Source organism: Oncorhynchus tshawytscha, unplaced genomic scaffold, assembly GCF_018296145.1.
Source record: "Oncorhynchus tshawytscha isolate Ot180627B unplaced genomic scaffold, Otsh_v2.0 Un_contig_2394_pilon_pilon, whole genome shotgun sequence".
NCBI classification, from domain to species: domain Eukaryota; kingdom Metazoa; phylum Chordata; class Actinopteri; order Salmoniformes; family Salmonidae; genus Oncorhynchus; species Oncorhynchus tshawytscha.
In genome coordinates this window covers 1-15483 of record NW_024609614.1, presented here as the reverse complement: position 1 = coordinate 15483, position 15483 = coordinate 1, and the positions used below count along the sequence as shown (strand labels likewise).

Below are 15483 nucleotides of genomic sequence, written 5' to 3'. Positions count from 1 at the left end.
TATAAGCTTGTTTTACTCCAATGTTTGTAAACAATGTAAATGTAGAGCCTCAAAACATGGTTAAAACTATCACTTTCATCTCATTGATGGTCAGTCCTGACATCCGTAGCTCTGTCTATGAATTTGAGAGTGGTTACATTTCTCCAGGCCCTTCCCCCAGCTTTTTACCAAAAAAGTGTTTGGTTGACCGCTTTGTTATTTAAGGATTCTAGCTTTAGACAAAATCTCTTTCTCTGAGTAATTGTCTTAGTATAAAATTATATAATGTTCACATTTTTTGGAGCAGACAATATAGGTCAAAATGTGCATTATTTAGTATGTTTTGCTCATCTTTATCAAGGGTACCAATAATTTTGGACCTGACTGAGAGCCACTTAAAATAGGGGAGAAACATTCCCTTTCTAAAAAGTGCAAAGCCATTCATGGACTAGGTCAGAGGAACAGCTCTGTATAAGACCATGTATAAGTATCTCTTACAAATGTGTTCAGAATATTTCCCTTACAAAATACATACTGTATCAATATACAGTACATCATGTAAACGTCAAAGTTTCCTCGTTTAAGAACTTTAGAATCTCCCCCATTAGAATGTACTTTTTGAGAATAGCAACTGAAGACAAACATAGTGCATGTAATCCAATTCTAATCTCTTTTGAGATATTGAAATAAAGAGTAGGGTTACTTTGGCTTGGTAGTGTTCTAGCAACAGCACACTGTGGAACAACCCCACACATTCTGCTGTGTAGTAAAGAGAGAATACAGAGTACATGTCAAGGTCATTGGAGGAAGATCACTTTATATTCACAAAACATGAAACTGACCTTAGATAAGTGCCTACATATAGGTATACAAACTGTACTGTGTGCTTCACTGTGTTTGGTTGGAGGGCAACACACAGACTTATTGTGGACATGTGACTATAATGGGGTTTACAGCTCATAAACAAAGAGGAAGAATGGCCCAGATTCTGCCGAGACACACATACTCTCTCTCTCTCTCTCTCTCTCTCTTCCACTTTCTCTCTCGCTCTCATTCCTCTCTCACTCTCATTCCTCTCTCTCGCTCTCACACCTCCTCCTCCTAATCTGTCTCGGACACAGCCGTTTCTTACAGACTTCAGCTCAGCCTGATAGCAGACTCTTCCCTCTTTTTAATGACGGTACAGCGTCAGAGGGGCTGAGAGATTCAAACAGTGAGTATATCTGTCTAGCTAGGTGTAAACAGGAAGCTTACTGAATGTGTATGAAAAGGGTCTTCTGTCCCTCAATCCTCTGCTGTCTTCCTCTCCATCTTGAAATCCAAGAGCTGCACTCTATATCCCTCTCTTTCTTCTGCCTCTCAATTCCTCTCTCTACGATTTCACACCCAGAGCCTTCTTCATGTGTTCGTATACCACGTACGAGATGCTGACAGCAGGAATGACCTTCAGGAAGTTGGGGGCAATGCCGCGGTAGAGCCCAGGTACCCCGTCATGTGATATGATGTGCTTGAACTGACCGACCATGGACAGCTTGGGCCCGCCCTCAGTGGAGGCTGGTGGAAAGAGGGAAAGTGGGCGAAAACATCTGTTGTTCAGTTCAGTTATATCCGTTAGATAGCTATTAATAGATAGGGGAAAGGGGGATACCTAGTCAGTTGTACAACTGAATGCATTCAACTCTGTTTGGATAGCCGAACAGTAATACAGTGCCTTCTGAAAGTCTTTTTTCCACATTTTCTTACGTTACAGCCTTATCCTCAAATTGATTCAATTGTATTTTTTCCTCATCCATCTACACACAATACCCCAGAATGACAAAGCAAAAACAGGTTTTTAGAAATTGTTGCTAATTTATACAAATAAAAAACAAAAATATCACATTTACATTAGTATTCAGACCCTTTACTCAGGACTTTGTTGAAACAACTTTGGCAGCGATTACAGTATTGTGTCTTCTTGGGTAGGACGCTACAAGCTTGGCACACCTGTATTTGGGGAGTTTCTCCCATTCTTCTCTGCAGATGCACTCAAGCTCTGTTAGGTTGGATGGGGAGCTTTGCTAAACAGCTATTTTCAGGTATCTCCAGAGATGTTAGATCGGGTTCAAATCCGGGCTCTGACTGGGCCACTCAAGGCCATTCAGAGACTTGTCCCGAAGCCACTCCTGTGTTGTCTTGGCTGTGTGACAAGATAATTGTCCTGTTAAAAACAATTGGATACCAGTCTGAGGTCCTGGGTTCTGAAACAGGTTTTCAAAAAACAAAAATCTCAAAAAGGTCTCTTGGTCAAGGTACTCTGTTAATCTTTGCCTGGAATCCTGATTAGTCTCCCAGTCCCTGCAGCTGAAAAACATCCCCACAGCATGATGCTGCCACCACCATGCTTCACCGTAGGGATGGTGTCAGGTTTCCTCCAGACATGACGCTTGGCATTCAGGCCAAAGAGTTCAATCTTGGTTTCATCAGACAAGATAATCTTGTTTCTCATGGTCTGAGAGTCTTTAGGTGCCTTTTGGCAAACTCCAAGTGGGCTGTCATGTGCCTTTTACTGAGGAGTGGCTTCCATCTGGCAAGTCTACCATAAAGGCCTGATTGGTGGAGTGCTGTAGAGATGGTTGTCCTTCTGGAAGGATCTCCCATCGAGAGAGGAACTCTGGAGCTCTGTCGTAGTGACTATCGGGTTCTTGGTCACCTCCCACAGACATGCACTGTCAACTGTGGGATCTTATATAGACAGGTGTGTTCCTTTCCAAATCATGTCCAATCAATTGAATTTACCACAGGTGGACCAATCAAGTTGTAGAAACATCTCAAGGATGATCAATGGAAACAGGATGCCCCTGAGCTCAACATCGATTCTCATAGCAAAGGGTCTGTATACTTATATAAATAAGGTATTTCTGTTTTTAATTTTTAATAAATGTGCTAAAATGTCATACAACCTGTTTTTGCTTTGTCATTATGGGGTACTGTGTGTAGATTGCTGAATATGATTTTTTATTAAATCCATTTTAGAATAAGGCTGTAACGTAACAAAATGTGGATCAAATCAAGGGGTCTGAATACTTTCAGACCCCTTGCACTGTAGATGTAGATATAGGGTAATAGGTTGACATAGTAGGTAGTAATTCATTTGTTATAGATTATGTTATTGAATGTAATATAATCTATATTATCTATGTAATATCATCTATGTTATGTAGTAAGGTAGAAGGTATAATTGCAGTTCAGTTGTACACCAGGCTCACCCTGGGCCTGCATACGTGTTCTAATGAGAGCCAGGGGGTAGGAGGCCAGTTGTCCACAGGTACTAGACACAGTACCACAGCCCAGCAGTACCAACACCCCCGGGTCAGCAGAGCCCTTACTGTACCGCTGGAGCCAGGCATTCTTCAGAGTCTGAGATGGAAAGGGGGAGGGGACGAGAGAGAAGAGGGGAGAGAAAAGAGACAAGGAAATAATAAAAAGAGAGAAAAGAGAAAGAAGAGGGGGGTAGAGGGGTGAGTGGAAAATGAGAGAGGAATAAGAGAAGGGATAGATAGTCCACATTGTTAATTTGACAGATATTTTATTGCATTAAAAAATGAGGACATAGTAGAGAGAACCACGGCTCATTGACTGCTAGTAAAAGTAAAACTCAAAGTTCACTTAAACACATAAAAGTCATTTTTACAAGAGAGCTGAGCAACAGTAACAGCAGCATACATACTGACTGGCATTTTACTGAGTACAAGGGACAGGGCCAGTGATGAGGTTTAGCTCTCCCAGAAAACATCAAACACAGCTGGCAGGCAGGCAGGCACACACACACACAGGGCTGACCCCATTTAGTTGACAGGTCGATTGCTTGGTCGATAGGCTGTTGGTCGACATGTATTTTTTTATGGCAGATGAGACACTTGTCTGACTCGTGCCTGTCTCAGTGGACTAAAACATTGAGGAGGCCATGGGGATGGCACAGTCCATCACTCTATCCTATTACTGGCAACTTCAGTAATGTACCGGCAGAATCTACGAAGGCTAGCAGCAGCAGGATGAGGAGGGTCGAGAACAGATTTTTTTTCTTCTGGTTATCTTGATCTCTGGCCCCCTCTTGAGTCATTTGTGTGTCTTAATTATTTCATCAAGCAGTGTGCTTAAAGCATCAGACAAGCTCAGTGCATATAGTTGATTTTATTAAAACATATAAAGGTGTGTCTATATATGGAAAAATATACTACGGTCAAGCAAGATATATATATTTTTTTTTTTCAGGGACAGCCCTACTCTCTCTCTCACACACACACACTTTCTCACACACACCTCGTAGACAGCCAGGTCTATGCCAGCATATGGTATGATGCCAAGTGTGTTGGGCACGTAGCCCCTGTAGAAGGCTCGCACCCCCTCCTTCCTCAGGATCTGACGGGCACAGTCTACAATGCCAGAGTACTGGCCAGTCTTCCTCAGGGTCAGACGAGTCTTCAGCACCTGGGAAGTGAAGAGGGGGAGAAAGGGGAAATAGAGAGGGTGTACAAGGAAGAGAAGGCAAATAAGGGTAAAGTCCTATGTTTCTTTATTCAATAAAAAGTCTGTCTATCTTTCTGTCGGTCTGTCTCCCCTCGCTCACCTCCATAGGGTAGATGATTGTCTGTGCAGTGGCTCCAGCCAGAGAGCCAGCGATGAACCTCTCCTGCACCCGCAGAGTACCCGCTTCATTTCTGCCCCGGATCAACCACTTGATCTAAGATGGAGGAGTCAGGGGAGAAAGGGGGGAGAGGAGAGACAGGCAGGTGGAAGAGAGTCAGGGATAAGGGGGATAGATTGTGGGAGGTGGGAGAGGCAGGGATACAAAGTGAGGGGGAGGTGTAGATTGGGGGAGATGGGGGTGAGGGGGGAATACGTGAGTCACACTGGGGTGGAGGAGGAGAGTCAGAGACACAACACGTAGAGACACAGGGTGTGTCTGACAGGGTGAGAAACAGAGTGTGTGTGTGTGAGCAACATTTCACACCTCAGTGTGGGTGTGTGACTTCTTCATTCCTATGCTTCACTAATGACTACCCCATACACCAGAACTTGTTTACAGATGTACATTTGTCCATAATAAATCCAAATCAACCTCTGGGGCCTCTTACACCCACATTTGTGTACAGGTGCGTACAGTCCTCTTCCTTCACCTGTTCATAGGCCATGAACTTGATGGCAGACTCTGGGGCTATTTTGAGGACGTTGATGCCGTTGCCCCTCCAGAGGGCTCGTACACCCCCCTCCTGGACCATCCCCCTCAGCCCCGTCCACAGGTTGATCCCCCTAGAGCTGGAGCCATGCACCTAGAGAGACAGCATTGTCAGTAACTCTAATAACATTCTGTACATCAGGGGTGGCTAACCCTCCTCCTGGAAAGCTACTGGAGTGCAGGCTTTTGTTCCAGCCCTGCTCTAGCACACCTAATTCTACTAATCAGCACTGGACTGACCTCTAACCTCTGAGCCTGTAGTAAACACAACAGTAACCCTTCACCTGTAGGAAGACCTTGAGACGGTCTAGGGGGGCGGTTCCTGTACGTGACACCGCCCCTGCCATCGCCCCGGCAACCAGCTGCCTCCACACTACCCCCGACTGGCGCTCTTGTTGGGAAAACTCTGGCGGCACTGTCATGTGCTCTCCGATGTCAAACATCTGAGAAATCACAGAGATGCCAATCAAATAAACTTGATTGACATCCAGAACTATCTGTATTCACCAAATGTAAATTACATGAACCCTTGTCTAAGGTTACCAAACTAAAATTCCTGGATAAAGCATCAGAAACAATTTAAACTGTGTAAACTATAACATAAAATGTAATTACAGAGTAACTATAAATACATAGATTAAGAAAATGGCCACATTTTTAATGAAAGGATACTGGCAAAATGTTTAGTTTCTATAGTTAATATGTAATTACATTTTATTACATCAATAATTGAAAATTCCATGTAATGATATCTGTGCTACTTCATGTCAAGCAAAGATCTAAACTTCAAGTGTAGAGATAGAAGGCATAGATAGGCAGTACTGACTGACCAGAGAGTGTTTCCAGTAGTGGGCGATGCCCTCCATGTTGTGAAGAGGGTTAAACAGGAAGTGATCTCGCCACTCATTCCAGTTGATAGTCATGGTGCCGTCCCTGTCCATACTGAGAGAACACACAGAGCAGTGTCAACACATGCATGCACGCACACACACACACACAAAACACACACACGCTTACAAACACACACCTCTGTAGTATTTTGATGGCGTGTTCTGTGGACACATCCAGTCCCAGGTTGTGCAGCGAATGTTGAATCTCCCCGACATCAATGCGCCCTGCATAAACAGTGAATCCCATCAGTGCCCACAACATGTAATATGTACCTACAGGCATACAGTACAGTTAGAGCACAGTGATGTGTGTGTGTGTGGCTACTTGGTGAACTCCATGCATTAATGTGGTATGATACTAAATACCATTCATGCAGTCATACCACACATTCAGATAAATTACCATACCAGTGCAATGTGACATAGAATGCTCTGTGCATGTTTGAACAATTTAAACAGTGTTTTGTAAGTGAAAGGACAATGTATCCAAATAGCCCTCCTACATGTGTCTACTTATGTGTGTTTAAATCAGACTTGGGTTCAAATACATGATTATCTAAGCAATAAGGCCCGGGGGGGGTGTGGTACATGGCCAACATACCACGGCTAAGGGCTGTGGTATATTGGCCATATACCACAAACCCCCAAGGTGCCTTACTGCTATTTTAAACTGGTTACCAACTTAATTAGAGCAGTAAATATATATGTTTTGTCATACCAATCAGCATTCAGGCCCCTGAACCACCCAGTTTATAATGTTATTTTAATACTTATTTTCTGTGTGTGTGAATGCATTAACTGTAAGTCGCTCTGGATAAGAATGTCTGCTAAATGACTAAAGTGTCAAATGTAAATGTGTATGCATGTGCGTGTGTTAGTGAGGTGGCCATGCCGACCGTCATGGTTGCGGTCCAGTGTGTGAAACATGAGCCGCAGTTCCTTCTCGTGGGCCCACAGGTACTGAGAGAACTCCTCAAAGTCCAGCAAGCCATCATGGTTGGTGTCACTCTCACGCACTATCTGCAGGAGGAGGATTGGGGTGAGAGGAGGGGTAAAAATAGCAGAAAGGGAGGGGGTGAAGGGTCAAACAGTGTAGGGGACAGGGGGTGAGAGAGAGGTTAAGGGGGATGTGACAAGGTGAAAAAGTGTGGGGTGGGTTGGGGCCAGGGGTGAGATTTAGGGTAAGGTGATAGTTTGAGGGGGTGAGAGGTAAATGGAGGGAGTGAAGGGAAGAAGCAGGAAGGAGTGTGTGAGAAAATGACAACAAAGCTTATCATTATTTTACAAGGTCATAACCTGCAAACATAAAACAATCAGAAGAACTGTTCTATATTAGAGTGTTGGACTAGTAACTGAAGTGCTTCCTCAAACAAGGAGAAATCTGGAAGAAAGGAAGAACCCAGTTCCTAGGCCGTCATTGAAAATAAGAATTTGTTCTTAACTGACTTGCCTAGTAAAATAAAGGTCAAATTAAAAGGTCATAACCTGCAAACATAAAACAATCAGCAGAACTGTTCTATATTCATCCTCTCTAGTGCTTCCTCAAACAAGGAGAGGAAGGAAGAAAGAGAGAAGAGTGTGAACAAGAGTGAGAAAGAAAGAGCGAGGGAATAGTATAGAAAGAGAGCAAGAGAGCGAGAACCCCTACTTTGACCTTGTCATAATCCGCTTCACTCCTGTGCCCAGTGTCCAGTTAATCTTCAGTAACAATCACATGTTACTGGAATCTGACTTGACCAATACACACAACACACGGAAAGGAGAGATTTGCTCAATCTTGGCAGCAACGTTTTCAGAATCTTGTCTAAGCCTATCAAGGGGTTCTTTCTGAGTCTGTCCGTCTTGTATTTTTAATGAATAAGCAGTTCAAGAGTCCACAAAATCCTTGACATTGTTAATGAGATAGTGGGGAGGATTTGCATATTGTAATGAAATTCAAATGAGAATATCCTTGCTTATCTTGCCACTTATCCTCACCATTTCAACTTTCTGTTAGGTATAAATGCTTGAATTGTAACTCTAAGTGTAGCTGATGGAAGCTGTCTGTATAACACATGACAAGCATAACTTTAAGTATGCCTTTGAATTGGCCCCCTCCTCCATGACACAAATATAATCAGAGCAAAGTCTATTTAAGCATTCCCAGACAAATACATTCTGGTCCAGAGGGATATTGCCTGTGGTGTCTGAAAACTCCCAGAGGAGATTTGAAGGACAAGCACAGCTGTGGGTGATGATGCTTAGCTAAACTAGCCTACTATTTGAGTGTGGAGATAATGCTAAACTAATCTGCTGCATGGCTGGGGAGGGATGATGCTATGTGAAAGGAGTGATGCTAAACTAAACTACTGAGTGTGGTGGAGTGATCTCCTAAGCTAATTTCCTTTATGCTAACCTAAATGACTGATTAGACGTAACCTGAGGAGTGCTATCTGTGTGCTTCTGTGTGAGTGTTACTTAAAGCAAGTGCACTATCACCTACAGTGCCTTCAGAAAGTATTCATACTCCTTGACTTATTTTGTTGTGTTACAGCCTGAATTCAAAATGGATTCAATTGATTGTTTTCTCTCACATATCTACATACAATACCCCATAATGACAAAGTAAAAACACACCCCTGAATCAATGCATGTTAGAATCACCTTTGGCAGCGATTACAGCTGAGTCTTGAGAAAGTCTCTAAGAGCTTTAAACACCTGGATTGTACAATATTTGCTATAGATTTTCAAGCCGATTTAAGTCAAAACTGTAACTAAGCCACTCACAAACATTCAATGTTGTCTTAATTAGCAACTTCAGTTGTGTTTTAGGTTATTGTTCCGCTAAAAGGTGAATTTACCTCCCAGTGTCTGTTGGAAAGTAGACTGAACCAGGTTTTCCTTTAGGATTCTGCCTGTGCTTAGCTCTTTAAAAAACAAACATTTTGTTTAACCAGGAAAAGCCCATTGAGACCTAGAGTCTCTTTTTCAATGGAGACTTGGCCAAGAAGGCAGCAACAATCAATACATTACAGAATTAAAACATACAACAATACAACAACATGATCCAGCCTAATAAAAGCATTTACACTCCTGTGTAACAGTCTCCCATCAATATTTTAAATTCAGAGTCTCTATCTAGATGAAGGGAGTCTATTCCATGCGCTAGTGCAAAAAAGAAGGCAGTCTTGCAACAATCACTTTACAGAATAACTAAAAACATACAGAGGTAACATTACAAATTAAAACATGAGGGAGTTTACCAAAAGGGCTTTGTAGATAAACACATACGAATGTATCTTTCTGCACATATAAAATTAGGTCCAACCTACCATTTGGTACAATGTGCAAGGGTGGATGAGTGACTTGGCATTTGTAATAAAGCGCAAGGATGCATGATAAACAGAGTCCAGTCTGTAATGCATATACACCATAATCAATTACAGAGAGAAAAGTGGCGTGAACAAGCATCTTTCTAGTCATAAGAGGGAAGCAAGCCTTATTACGAAAATAAAAACACAATTTCAATTGAAGCTTTGTCACAAGATTGTCCACATGAACTTTAAAGGACAACTTGTCATCCAACCAAATACCTAGGTATTTGTAGGATGACACTTTTCAATGGATAAGCCACCAAATGTGACAATGCTAATGTTCTCTGGCAGAGTTCTAGCTCTGGTAAAGGTCATGAATTTAGTTTTTTGTATATTCAAGACCAGTTTGAGACCATAAAGGGAGGCCTGCAGTGACTGAAAAGCAGTCTGGAGCTCTTCAACAGCCTGAACCAGAGAAGGAGCACATGAATATATAACTGTATCATCTGCATATAGATGTAACTTTGCTGGTTGCATCCCATTTCCCAAATCATTAATACAAATTCAGAACAACACAGGAGCTAAAATGGAACCCTGAGGCACACCTCTATTAATCTCAGGAAAGCTAGACTTGTGATTGTTGGTATATTCACATTGTGTTCTGTCAGAAAGGTAGTTCCTAAACCAATTTACTGCCCCTTCACTAAGACCAATGTTTCTGAGTCTAGCTAGCAACAATTCATGGTCAACTAAATCAAAGGCCTTTGATAAATCCACAAACAGAGCAGCACAATGTTGCTTTATATCAAGTCCATTAATGATGTAATTTACCACTGCCATAGCTGCAGTTGTGTTGCTGTGCCCCGATCTAAAGCCAGACTGAACCCAGCTCAGTATGTTCTTTTCAATTAAGAAGTTTTTTAATTGTGAGTTCACTAGGGATTCATAGACGTTGGCCAGGTTAGGGAGTTTAGAGATAGGACCATAGTTATTAGCATCTGAGGGATCTCCACCTTTTAGCAGTGGGAGGACATAAGCTGATTTCCAAATACTGGGTATGTAATTGGTCAAGAGACTCAAGTTGAAAATGTGAGCCACAGGTTCAGTAATAATACCAGCTGCTATCTTTAAGAGGTAGAGGTCCAAGTTGTCGGGACCTGCAGACTTTGTAGTGTCTATTCCCTTTAGTGCTTTATAGACCTCAGTATAAGAAACAGGCTCAAAGTTAAAATGGTTCACATGAGGGCCTATATCATAGTTGACTATAACAGAGCTGACATTAGAGGCCTGGACCCCACCATTATCAACAACTGAACCAGCAGATATGAAGTGCTTGTTAAAACCCCTACAATATGGGCTTTATTCTTCTCTTCATTAGAATCCATCATTAAATGGTCAGGAAGGCCAGAGGATACATTAGAACCTGACACTGATTTGATTCGCTTCCAGAACTTGGTAGGGTTGTTTAGGTTCTCTGTGACTGCATTTAGATAGTAATATGATTTGGACTTCCTGATCAACCCTGTGTATTTGTTTCTTAGCACTCTGAAGGAGGCCCAGTCAACAGGAGCACTTGTATGTCTAGCTTGATCCCAAGAGATGTTTCTCTTTCTAATTAATTCTGCCAAGTTATCTGAAAACCAGGGACCATTATGGTACAGATTATGGTACAGATCATTAGAATATTATGGTACAGATCATGTAAGATCGCTTGCTCATCAAGCTGTCTAAAATGTATTTAAAAAATATAACATGGTTTGGCTTTGGTCATTTTGTATTTCTAACACAAGCAATTGCAGTGATCACTGGCATCATTACAGAATATCCCAGTCGATGTGTATTTGTAGGGCTCTATTCCATTTAAGAACTCCCTAGTCCTTGCAGATGACAAGCATTCTCATAACATAATGCAGCCACCACCATGCTTTAAAATGTGAAGAGTGCTACTCAGTTATGTGTTGTGTTGGATTTGCCCAAACCTAATGCTTTGTATTCAGGGCATAAAGTTGATTTCTTTGCAATTTTTTTGCAGTTTTACTTTAGTGCCTTATTTCAAAAAGGATGCATGTTTTGTTACATTTTTATTCTGTACAGGCTTCCTTCTTTTCACTCTGTAATTTAGGTTAGTATTGTAGAATAACTACAATGTTGTTGATCCATCCTCAGTTTACACCTGTCAAAGCCATTAAACTCTGTAACTTTTTTTAAATCACCATTTTCCTCATGGTGAAATCCATGAGCGGTTTCCTTCCTCTCAGCAACTAAGGTTAGGAAGGACGCCTGTATCTTTGTAGTGACTGGGTGTATTGATACACCATCCAAAGTGTAATTAATAACTTTACTATGCTCAAAGTGTTATTCAATGTCTGTTTGTTTTTTACCCATCTACCAATAGGTGCCCTTTTTGCTAGGCATTGGAAAACCTCCTGGTCTTGTGGTTGAATCAATGTTTGAAATTCACTGCTCGACTGAGGGACCTTAGAGATAATTGTGTGTGTGGGGCAATCATTCAAAAATCATGTTAAACACTATTTTTGCATACAGACTAAGTCCATGCAACTTATTATGTGACTTGTTAGGTACATTTTCACTCCTGAACTTATTTAGGCTTTCCATAACAAAGGGGTTTAATATTTATTGACTCAAGACATTTCAGCTTTTCATTTTTAAGAAATTGGTAAAAATGTCAAAGAACATAATTCCACTTTGACATTATGGGGTATTGTGTGTAGGCCAGTGAAACAAAATCTCAATTTCATCCATTTTAAATTCAGGCTGTAACAAAACAAAATGAGGAAAAGTCAAGGGCTGTGAATACTTTCTGAAGGAACTGTATGTGCCACTGCCAGCCATGAAAGACCAGTCGGTGTGGTAGGAAAGGGTCAGGCGTAGATGGAAAAATCTACCAGCCACTCAAATGTTTTTACCAGCCAAAATATATTTGGGCCACAATTACACCATGACATAATTACAAAATGTTCACGTTTATTTTCTCTCACTTTAGCTCAAATAATGGACGCCATTGATTTCAAGAAATGTTGCATCATTTTTAATGTGGTTGCATCATATTTCTGTGCATACTTTGCAATGAAGCTTGCATCAAGGCATACTTCAAATGATGTACAAACAGAGCACGTATTCGAGAAGTGACCTCTGTGCTTTGTTTCGCATACTTTGATTTGGACTCATACGCCGACCCTCCTGTGCTCCAATTTACACGCTCAGTGCACGGTAGTACACATTTTGAGAAAAACCCATTGAATCTGGCGAGGCTCTCTGGCTCTACTAGGCTATGTGGCTCTATTGGGCTATGTGGCTCTACTGGGCTCTGTGGCTCTACTGGGCTCTGTGGCTCTACTGGGCTCTGTGGCTCTACTGGGCTCTGTGGCTCTGTGGCTCTACTGGGCTCTGTGGCTCTACTGGGCTCTGTGGCTCTACTGGGCTCTCTGGCTCTACTGGGCTATGTGGCTCTACTGGGCTATGTGGCTCTACTGGGCTATGTGGCTCTACTGGGCTCTACTGGGCTATGTGGCTCTACTGGGCTATGTGGCTCAACTGGGCTCTGTGACTCTACTGGGCTCTGTGGGGACTTTTCTAATCGGTTTATGCACACCACAGATGCAAGGTGTATAGAATTTTATGTGAAGAGAAATCCCCAATCATCAACTACTATCATAACCATATTATCTGGACTGAATGGAAAATGTCCTGTAAAAGGGATGACTTCAGTAGTCATAAATCCAGCCAGCCAGGCTGAGTTGAACTCATGACATTGTGCAGATGTGCATTGACACAGTAGTATCCCAAATCCCTGGTGATGACAGTTTAAGCTAGAGGACTGTTTCGCTAGCACAGACTGAATTATGTCCGGAGATTCATTTGATGGCATTGAGGAGTTTACCACATCAGCCACCGGCTTCATTAATGAGTGCATCGACAACATTTTCCCCACAGTGACAGTAAGTACATAGTCCTGTTTTGACGCCTTGCCTGTTTGATGGTTCATCGGAGGGCGTAGCGGGATTTCTTATACGCGTCATGATTAGTGTCCCGCTCCTTGAAAGCGGCAGCTCTAGCCTTTAGCTCAGTGCAGATGTTGACTGTAATCCATGGCTTCTGGTTGGGATAAGTTCGAATCCTAGTACGAAATCCAGCGACGCAGGCCTACCAGACTAGCTAACTATGCTCGCTTCGAGGCAAGCAACACTGAACTACGCATGAGTGTACCAGCTGTTCCGGATGACTGTGTGATCACACTCTCTGTAGCCAATGTGAGTAAGACCTTTAAACAGGTTAACATTCACAAGGCCGCAGGGCCAGACGGATTACCAGGACACGTGCTCAGAGCATGGGCTGACCAGCTGGCAAGCGTCTCCACTGACATTTTCAACCTCTCCCTGACCCAGTCTGTAATACCTACATGTTTCAAGTGGACCCCCATAGTCTCTGTGCCCAGGAACGCCATTGTAACCTGTCTAAATTACTATCGCTCCGAAGCACTCACATCTGTAGCCATAAAATGCTTTGAAAGGCTGGCCATGTCTCACATCAACACCACCATCCCAGACACCTTGGACCCACTCCAATCCGTATACCGCCTCAACAGATCCACAGCTCAGGTGGTCTCCATTGCACTCCACACTGCCCTTTCCCACCTGGACAATAAGAACACCTATGTGAGAATGCTATAAACTGACTACAGCTCAGCCTTCAACACCATAGTGCACTCCAAGCTCATCACTAAGCTAAGGACCCTGGGACTGAACACCTGCCTCTGCAATTGGATCCTGGACTTCCTGAAGGGCCGCCCCCAGGTGGTGAGGGTAGGCAACAACCCATCCACCACTCCCTGTTCACCCACGACTGCATGTCCACTCATGACTCCCACACCCTCATTAAGTTTCCCGATGACATGACGGTGATCCCCAACGCCTGATCCCCAACAATCGCCTGATCACCAACGATGATGAGACAGCCTATAGGGAGGAGGTCAGAGACCTGGGAGTGTGGTGCCAAGACAACAACCTCTCCCTCAATGTCAGCAAGACAAACGGAGGGCCGAGCACGCCCGGGTCACATCGACAGGGTTGAATGCTGCAAGTTCGGTGTCCACGTCACTAAGGATCGTGGTCCACACACAGCAACACAGTCGTGAAGAGGGCACGACTAAGCCTCTTCCCCCTCAGGAGGCTGAAGAGATTTGGCATGGGCAGTCAGATCCTCAAAAGGTTCTACAGCTGCACCACTTAGAGCATCTTGACTGGCTGTATCACCGCTTGCAGTACATTACTGGGGCCGAGCTCCCTGCCATCCAGGACCTCTATACCCGGTGGTGTCAGAGGAGGCTGTAAAAGAAAGACTCCAGCCAACCGTCATAGACTGTTCTCTCTGCTACCGCATGGAAAGTGGTACTGATGCACCAAGTCTGGAACCAACAGGACCCTGAACAGCTTCTACCCACAAGCTATAAATAGTTAGTCCAGGTGGCTATTTGATGAACTATTTAACTGTCTGCATTGACCCTTTTTGCACTAACCTTTTTGACACATCACATACGTTGCTGCTACTGTTTATCATCTGCCACTTTATTCCTAGTTACAGTAGATGTACACATCTACCTCAATGACCTCGTACCCCTGCACATCCACTCTGCACTGGTACCCCGTGTACATAGCCAAGTTATCCTTACTCATTGTGTATTTATTACTACTTTTTCTTTCTCTCTGCATTGTTGGAAAAGGACCTGTAACTAAGCATTTCACAGTTAGTCTACACCTGTTGTTAACAAAGCATTTTACAAATACAATTTGATTTGAAGACTGAGGTTAAGATGTGTGTGTGTGTGTGTGTGTGTGTGTGTGTGTGTGTGTGTGTGTGTGTGTGTGTGTGTGTGTGTGTGTGTGTGTGTGTGTGTGTGTGTGTGTGTGTGTGTGTGTGTGTGTGTGTGTGTGTGTGTGTGTGTGTGTGTGTACACCTTTAGTCATACCTTTAAAATATTCATTCAGGAAAGTGTTTCTTTCCTGTCATGTACTGGGACAGGCAGATCAGAAAAACATGCATCAGTATTGTGTTGAAGCAACAGAGTTTTCAGATAGCACTGGTG

At 43.0% G+C, this 15483-nt stretch overlaps 1 protein-coding gene across 2 annotated transcripts; it reads right to left on the bottom strand.

Annotated features, from left to right (window-relative positions):
* On the bottom strand, positions 1–7107 carry slc25a23b (solute carrier family 25 member 23b; the record flags this gene model as incomplete). Of its 2 annotated transcripts, none has more annotated exon segments than XM_024434002.2 (9): positions 1–1533; positions 3228–3378; positions 4282–4449; positions 4589–4702; positions 5139–5291; positions 5482–5640; positions 6028–6139; positions 6225–6312; positions 6984–7107. In XM_024434002.2, coding segments are annotated over 9 exon segments (1251 nt in total), but the record flags the coding sequence as incomplete, so codon positions are not given.
* Positions 7108–15483: the final 8376 nt, after the last annotated feature.